The sequence below is a fragment of the Silene latifolia genome, chromosome 8, assembly GCF_048544455.1.
Source record: "Silene latifolia isolate original U9 population chromosome 8, ASM4854445v1, whole genome shotgun sequence".
NCBI classification, from domain to species: Eukaryota; Viridiplantae; Streptophyta; class Magnoliopsida; order Caryophyllales; family Caryophyllaceae; genus Silene; species Silene latifolia.
This window is the reverse complement of record NC_133533.1, coordinates 68,578,640-68,587,294: the sequence shown is the minus strand read 5'-3', so window position 1 is coordinate 68,587,294 and position 8,655 is coordinate 68,578,640. Positions and strand designations below refer to the sequence as shown.

General features: G+C 40.6%; 2 protein-coding genes across 2 annotated transcripts; both read left to right on the top strand.

Annotated features, from left to right (window-relative positions):
• The first annotated feature begins 3,316 nt into the window (after positions 1-3,316).
• Positions 3,317-5,995, top strand: LOC141595316 (uncharacterized). The gene is made up of 5 exons (XM_074415279.1): positions 3,317-3,503; positions 3,790-3,924; positions 4,204-5,467; positions 5,630-5,806; positions 5,923-5,995. Exons 1-5 carry the CDS (start codon positions 3,317-3,319, stop codon positions 5,993-5,995), a joined length of 1,836 nt encoding a protein of 611 aa, XP_074271380.1.
• An 84-nt stretch (positions 5,996-6,079) lies between these two features.
• On the top strand, positions 6,080-6,904 carry LOC141595315 (uncharacterized). Its single transcript, XM_074415278.1, has one exon. It carries the CDS (start codon positions 6,080-6,082, stop codon positions 6,902-6,904), a length of 825 nt encoding a protein of 274 aa, XP_074271379.1.
• Positions 6,905-8,655: the final 1,751 nt, after the last annotated feature.

Sequence of the window (8,655 nt, the reverse complement as noted above, 5' to 3'; positions counted from 1 at the left end):
GATCACTCGATTCCTCCTGTACAGCGCCAGACCCAATAATAGAATAAGCAGATAAGGGGCAATTGTTGGGCCCAGAATTATCCTGCCTGACCTGACAGAGGCCAAACAATAACCAAAACCAAGTTCCAAGCTAAAGACACCTGAAACCAGGCATTTATCAATTATGGATAGGCACCAAACAGGAGTTGATGTAAGGCAGGCAACAGCTAACCAGCGGGCTGAAAGGAGAACAAGTCAGGCACAAGAAAATGCTGAACAGGCGCAACAGGCAAGAACCAGGCAGTTTACATATGCTCCCTACAAACAAGGAAGACCAATTCAAGAGGAAAAGATGTGAAAAACAGTCAAAGGCAATGGATGAATAATTGGCAACCACCTCCGGGTAAATAGGGCACAAGCCCTATTTACCAGGAAACCCTAAACGGTAGCAAAGGAGACTTGAAAAGCGAGTATAAATACAAGAGAAGAAAAAATCAGAAGGGAGGGACAACACACTCTTACTCTCACATATATTCTTGTACTCTTAAGAAATATAATTTAGCCTGTCACGCCTGATATACCAATACTTTGTCAGGCTATCAAAGATCATAGTAACAATCACTCCTGGCTTGGTGCCCGTGGTTTTTTCCCTTATTCCCAGGGTTTTTCCACGTATAAATCCTTTGTGTCCTTATTTATTATTTATTCTTTTATTTAACAATACTAGTCAAGCGGATTGTTTGAGTTAGATCACCCTACACATAAACCCCTGGCAGAAAGTTCTTATTCAGTGAAATCCTTGCCAAAACAGGCGCGATCCCTCCTGCTATACAAGCATCCCCTACCTCAGGCCAAAATCCGATTTGGCTTATTTCTCCTATTTTTGGATCGTGTTATGTATTGTTCATGCTTATAAACTCATAAAAACAGCAAAGACATGAAATGAGTGAGTTGTTTACACCCTCAAACTTACGTGTATTGATGTTTACAAGGTAGCCGACTTTAGAGGCGGTTTTCTCGTTGTGACTGATACGTGCATTTTATATAGTCTTTTTAACCTATTTTTGCACGTATTTATATGTACTTTTGTACTATTTATATTGCATTATGCCCCGAAATGGCTACTGTGGTTCGTTTTGTCTATTTTGTAGGAATGAACGTAAAAGTAGTGGAATCGTACCATTTTCGTCCTGTTTTGCATGCATTTTGAGGAGACGGGATTTTTAGAGCAAGATACTGCATTGGGATGCGTGAAGGAATGGTCCACGAAGCAGTCGACTACGAGTTGGAGCTGTTCTAGAGGAAGAACACTCGATAGAGTGTATTTATTGGTCGAGCGAGTACTTTTATTAGCTGAGGAGGTCGATCGAGCAATCTGCTGTACTCGATCGAATTGTTGAAATTCAAGGTTACTCGATCGAGTGATATTTTTAGTCGATCGAGTGGTTTACTTGCTGAAGTCCTCGATCGAGCTGTTTCAAACTGCTCGATCGAGTGGTTTGATGTTTCATAGGCCTTAATTAGTCCGTGTTACTTATTTTAGTTTACGGACTTAGTTATTTTCTATTTAAGTGTGAGTTAATTAGGTCATTTACATCATTTATCCATATTTCACTGCTAAACACTCTAAAACGCTGCTTTTCTCTTTTCCCTAAACTTTCACTGTAACTTTTGCTTTCGGGTTTATTTTGCTTGGGTCTTGTGTTCTTTACGCCGGAATTCTCGCTATTGTAATCTCTTACTCTTCTTTAATCTCAAACTTTCATTTGTTTCCATTAATTCTCTTGTTTAATTCTCCTAATTTCTACCCTAGTATTATTTATGCAATTTAATTATTATTTCAATATGTTTATTATTAGTTCATTCATTATTATTAATCTTAACGATATTAATAGCATGAGTAGCTAATTTAATTCATGTTGGGACTAGGGGATCAATGGTAGAATTGTGACGATGTAGCGAATAGGTTAGATGATTATTTGTGAGATTCTGTACCCATGACAATTTAATTGTATTTACCAACTTAGTTGAGTGCACGCTTCTAAGTTACCCTTTAATCTGGTTAAATTTAATCCTGGATCGGAAGATTGGACTAAATAGACCTGCTATGAACAATAGACTACCCTGGCGAGGACGGAAGTTAAGTTAGTGGAAATCTAGGATAGAAAGTGGACCGGAAGGACCTTTCAACATCCGTCTCACAATGAGTTATCTAGGCCATTTGCAGTTGAGTCATTAGGCTACCATAGTGAACTGAAATCCCGACATGTTCCCTCTTTATTGATATTCTTATTCATATTTTCTGCCTTTTTACTGCTCTTTCTTATTTCTCTTTCCTTTAAGCCTTTTAGTTTAGAAAACCAAATTTACAACCCCCCATTTGTGACCGAATAGACGGACTCTTTACAGATATCTTGCCTCCCTGTGGAGATCGACCTGACTTCCCTAGCTATATAGTTAGTTTAGTTAGTTATTTTTGATAGCTATACGACTGCCGTGTCAAATTTTGGCGCCGTTGCCGGGGAGGCAATTGCTCTATATGTTTCTTGTTTTGTTTATTTTATCCGTCTCAGGGAATTTCTATTCCTTGAGACAGTTCTTATTTATTTTCTTTCAGTGAAGTGTATGCCCAGGTCAAACAAGTCGGAGTTAGTTTCAGCTGATTCTGAGCCAGAGAGACTGTTTAGGCATAGACTCCGTCTGCAAAGAGAATCACGAAAGAAAGACTTGAGTACTTTCGAACCCGAGCTTCAGCATTTCCTATTTGCAGAAGACCAGTCTTTTGAAGAAGACAATCTCAGTTTTGTAAATCAACCAGTAAAGATGCCGAATATTGCAAGTCATTCGGAGCCTAAAGCATCATGTATTCCGAAGGGTTTCAATCTCCAGACTGAGGATGGTAATACTTTTGACATCCGTCCATCTTATATAAATCTGGTGGAGAGAAATCTCTTTAGAGGTGTGGCAGGTGAAGACCCGAGAAAGCATATGGAGGTCTTTACGGACTACTGTTCTACTATCCCCGCCACAAAGGGGGTAACTCAAGACAAGATTAAGGAGGTGCTGTTTCCTTTTTCTTTGACTGACTCAGCCAGGGAGTGGCTGACCGACTTGGATCGCACGACCGCATGGATCACGAACTCGTAGACCCTTGCTCTTGATTTTTATAAGAGATACTTTCCTTCGCAGCGCACCAATCAGCTGAGGGGAAAGATAACAAGCTTCAAGCAGGCACCCAATGAGACATTTTATGAAGCCTGGTGCCGGTTCAAGAAATTGATGAGGTCTCTTCCTCATCATGGGTTTGATCAATGGTTTCTATGTAACCAATTTTATAATGGGTGAAGGATATAGCAATGAGCACATTCTATCAGGTACTGCAGCAATGAGCACACCTAGATCATCTATTAAAAGATTAACTATCCTACGTAGAAAACCAGTGGGTGAAGGATATAGCAACACAGAATTTGGAGCACATTCCTATAAGGATATTCTATCACCTTCTAAGGATGTTGAGGCTCAAGGTAATGCACAGTTGACTCCTCAAATAAGTTTGAATGGATAGTATGGGGTTCTGGAATGTTAGAGGAATGAATAGGGTAGGTAAGCAGAAACATATTAATTTTTTCTTAAAAAATAAGGGAGTTGGGTTATTTGACCTCTTGGAAACAAAAATAAAGAGTAGAGTTTATAATAAAGTAGCAACAAATTTTCATTCAGAATGGTGCATTTCTACTAACAATGGGTATCACAATGGGGGTAGAATATAGATCATTTGGAAACCTAGAATGTTCAGAGTTCATTTCATAGAATACAATGCTCAATATGTTCACATGAAGATTGATTCTTTGCCGAATAAGAAAGCTTTTCACTTAACTATGGTATATGCCTTTAATGGGATTCATGAAAGGGCTCTACTTTGGGACCAGTTAAGGAGAATAGCAGGTTAGATTCAAGGACCATGGGCCATTGCACAAGATTTTAATTGTGTAATGTTTGCAACCGAGAGGATAGGAGGGAATGCTACTGCATCAGAAATGGATCCTTTTAGGGAATGTATGGAGGACTGTGAGGTAGTGGACATTGCTGCAACATGGTCTCTATATACTTGGAACCATAAGCAAAGACCAGAGGAGAGGATCTATAGCAGACTGGATAGATTTCTGATTAACAAAGAATAGAGTGATCATTATCCTGATTTATATGCTCATTTCTTGCCTGAAGGCCTGTTTGATCACTCCTCCTGCTTGATTGGGAGTACTCAGAGAACTCAGAGAAAGAGAAATTTTAAGTACTTTAATATGTGGGGTGGCTCAAAGGATTTCAAAGAGATTGTGAGGCAGGTCTGGCATCAGCAGATAAGGGGTACTCCTATGTACAGTTTGGTTAACAAGCTAAAATGCATAAAGCCAAATCTGCTTCAACTAAACAGAGAAGGCTTAAGTGATATTGAACAAACCACTGGAATTTGTCAGAAGAAAGTGGAGAGTTTACAGAGACAACTGGGGCAAGCTACAACAAACACTGCCTTGATACAACATGAATATGAGGCTGTACTGGAACTTACAAGTCTTACCATGGCCAGGGATAACTTTCTACTTCAGAAAGCCAAGTGTTTATGGAGTAAGGAGGGTGATGCAAACAGTGCTTTTTTCCACAACTCTATTAAGAAGAGAAGAAATCAAAATAAGGTGATCATGATTGAAGATATGAATGGGATGCTTTGTGACACTCCTGACCAGGTAAAGACTGCATTTCTTGAATACTATCAGCATCTTCTGGGATCAAGCCAAACGACTAAGAAGATTCATAGGAAAATTATTGATCAAGGCCCTAAATGCAATGAGGATCAGTATGCTGTGTTGTTAAGACCTGTCTCTAGGGAAGAGGTGAAGGAGGCTATTTTTGGCATTCCTGATATTAAATCCCCAGGGCCTGATGGATACACTAGTAAATTCTTTAAAGATGCTTGGGGAGAAGTAGGTAAGGAGGTTATTCAAGCTATTCAGGATTTCTTTACTCATGGAAAGCTACTAAAACAGTTGAATGCTACCAGTCTTACCTTGATTCCAAAGTGTGATAGACCTCAGACAGTGCTGCAATTTCATCCCATAACATGCTGTAATGTTATCTACAAGGTAATATCCAAGCTGTTGTGCTCTAGACTGGCAGAGGTTCTGCCCCAGCTTGTTGATAAGAACCAGGGGGCCTTTATCCAACATAGGAGCATCCAGGAAAATATATTGATCTACGAGGACTTAATTAGACTCTATGAAAGACCATCTCCTTCCCCCAGATGTATGTTTAAAATAGACTTACAGAAAGCTTATGACACAGTGGAATGGGAATTTGTGGACAAACTTATGAAGATGTTGAAGTTTCCTGAGGGTTTCAGAAGCAAAGTTATGCAGTGTATAACTACTGCCTCATTCTCTTTATCCCTAAATGGTGAGATGTTTGGCTTCTTCCAGGGGAAGAGGGGATTGAGGTAAGGGGATCCACTATCACCTTTGATTTTTACTCTTTGTATGGATTACTTGACAAGGACCCTCAAATATGCATCAAGTAACAATGATTTTGGCTTTCACCCTTTGTGCAAACAAATGAGAATAACTAACCTGATGTTTGCTGATGATGTGTTGATGTTCAGTAAGGGAGATGCAGCTTCAATGATGTTATTATTGAAATCCTTCTCTACCTTCTCTAAAGCCACTGGACTTAGGGTTAGCCCTGCTAAGTCAAGTGCCTATTTTGGTGGAGTTAGTGATCAGCTGAAGCAAGAGATTCTGCAGGTATCTGGATTTACAGAAGGTAGTTTGCCATTCAGGTATCTAGGTATGCCCATACAAACTACTAGACTTCAGAAGAAGGACTGTGATTGTTTGGTAGAGAAGATTTGTGCCAGGATACATGGATATGGGGCACGAAAATTCTCTTATGCAGGCAGATTGGTGATAGTTCAATCAGTTCTGAAAACTTTATGTGGATACTGGGCTTCTCTGTTTGTACTTCCTAAAGGAGTTATTTGCAAAACTGAGGCATTATGTAGAAATTTCCTTTGGGAAGGTGGAACTGAGTATAAAAGAGCTCCCTTAGTAGCATGGGAAAAATTTGCAGGCCAAAAGCAGAAGGAGGACTGGGGATAAGGGATCTGGAAACCTGGAACAAAGCATTAGTTGCTAAGCTGGTTAACTGGGTGATGGAGAAAAAGGATACAATCTGGGTTCATTGGGTGGAGTGCAACTATCTCAGAGGGCAGCAATGGATGGACTATACTCCTAGCCCCAATTCTAGCTGGGCGTGGAGGATATTTTGCAGGGTTAAACAAGATATAGCCGCTGGATACACTGATGGGATATGGCACCAACAGGAGGGGTTCTCCTCTGCTAGATGCTGTGACTGGTTAAAGGGGCAGGCTCCAAGAATGATGTTGGAGAGGGTAGTATGGACTGGCTGGAGTTTTCCTAAGCACAACTTCCTGGGGTGGTTGTGGGCGCATGAGGCATTGCAAACTAAAAGTAAGCTGCTGCACTATGGGATGGTAGATGAAGATAATTGCCAACACTGTGGAATGGGGAGTGAAAATCAGGAGCACCTGTTCTTTGACTGTCCATACAGGAGATGGGTTATACAGCAGGTTAAGCATTACAGTGGGATGGATATCCCTGCAACTAATGTACTGGAATGGTGTGTGCACAGGCAAGGGTCTAAACTACAAAAGGAGGTGCAGTATGCTGTGGTGGTATGTGCAGTGTATATGCTATGGCAGCAGCGTAACAATTGCAGACAAGAGATGGTACTTTTTCGTCCTGAATGGCTTGGAAAAAGAATCTTGAATGATATGAAAGCTAGAGTAAGGGAGAGGGATAAGAGTCATTTGAGCATTTTTGATATGGAATGGTTAGAGAGCAAGAATCTTATGTAATATGATCATATGAGCTTTGTACATTGATACCTTTTATCTAATATACTTACCTTTCAACAAATTTTTTTTTTTTTTTTATAATGGATTATATGACGACCATAGAGCTATGCTGGTCGCCTCATCCAATGGTAGATTTCAGAAGAATATTGATGACGATAAGGGATGGGGCATTATTGAGGAGATGGCGACCCATTATGCTGAATATGGGAACCCACGGGACGGTATTAGAACAGTCTATTCAGTCGATAAGGAAGTTGTGGCTCAGTTGGAAGCCATGAATGGCCGTTTTGATAGATTGGAGCTGCAATATGCTGGGGAGCCTCAGACGGTTCATGTGCTTACTAGACATGACACCGTCACATGTGAGAGGTGTGGGAGCAACGATAGTCATACTGCTATTGACTGTCTTACAGAGAAGGAACAGGTCCTTGCTTTTCAACAATACAGGCAAGGAGGAGGTTCCTACTATAATAACCAAGGTGCAGTCCACCCCATTTTGAGGTGGACAAGTCAAAATATGCTCAATCCCACTCCTCCACCGTAGCAGCAGCGATATGTCCCTCCTCATAAGGCTCAACAAGGCTTTCAAAAGTGAAGATACCTAATTTCTGCACCTCCCGCAAGCCACCCGGTGATGATTGGGCCGCATGTTTGGTACGCGGAACGATTTATGACAGTTCGTAAGTTTACCATCAAGTGATCGCTCAAACACTTATGTCTACCTCTTAATTGTCATCTATGTGCCGATACGGTCATTTTGGCAGTAATTAGAGTACCTTTGGAGTCCGGGTCAAAAAATCGTCTTCATTTTCTAAAACCGAGTCAGAATGTTCTAGAATGTTTCGGATATTTCTATTCCATATTTTGCAATCTTTTAATCTTTGGCAAATAATTTCCCGTAATATTCACACAAAATATTAAGGAAAACAAGATTAATCCGTTATTCCATAACCAAAACACGGAAATCTTTCTTCCGCGGGAGGAAACAACTTGGGAAAGGACGCAGCAGGTGCTGCGCCTCTTCCAAGAGACGCAGCGTCTGCTGCGCCTCTTCCCAAGTCCTTTTCTGCGTATTTTTCGTATCTTTTTCATATCTTTTCGAGATTCACTTCCAAAGTTTCTTCGAAAAATCCTACTTCCTCCACGTGATTAGTATAAATAGAGACCTTCGGTCTCACATATTTCTCACGCGAGTGTCCGCCCTTCTCTTCTCCCTTTGCATTCTAGACCACGTTCTTACTTTTTGGCGTCTACGTGCTTGAACTTTCGACCACGTAAGCTCGGATCTTTCTGAGTACCAGCCTCGTTTGTATGACCGACCAATTTGACCAACTCCACATCAATCAACATTAATCAATCTGTTTAATTTCCTCTTACGAGGGCACTTTCGTCTACATTCGAGTCGAGCATCACTAAACGTATACTTAGTTCATCTCGTTTCGTCAAACATGTAAGTCTGAGGGTGTAAATCCTTATTTTTATTATTGTTATTTATTTTTTGTAATCATTAATGTAAGATTTACGTCGAAAATACGCTTAAAACCGATTTATAAAACCTTATTTTATACCCTTTTTACGGATTAGCAGAAGTTAACCGTCGAGAAAGGACGCATCAACTGCTGCGCCTCTTCGAAGGGACGCAGTACCTCCCGTCGTCATTCCCATTCCCCTCGTTTCTTCTAGCTTTGTGTCAAATAGCAACAGTAGTTCGGGAAATGTCCCAACCGCTGTCCCTTTACCCTCACTGACTA

What these genes read in the sequence shown, in the direction of transcription:
- LOC141595316 (XM_074415279.1), top strand. Translation starts at nt 3,317, where the DNA reads ATGGGTGAAGGATATAGCAATGAGCACATTCTATCAGGTACTGCAGCA. An exon ending in CCAGTTAAGGAGAATAGCAG is followed by an intron (nt 3,925 to 4,203) that starts GTTAGATTCAAG and finishes TCTTGCCTGAAG; the next exon opens with GCCTGTTTGATCACTCCTCC. An exon ending in GAAGGTAGTTTGCCATTCAG is followed by an intron (nt 5,807 to 5,922) that starts GTATCTAGGTAT and finishes TCTCTTATGCAG; the next exon opens with GCAGATTGGTGATAGTTCAA.
- LOC141595315 (XM_074415278.1), top strand. Translation starts at nt 6,080, where the DNA reads ATGGGAAAAATTTGCAGGCCAAAAGCAGAAGGAGGACTGGGGATAAGG.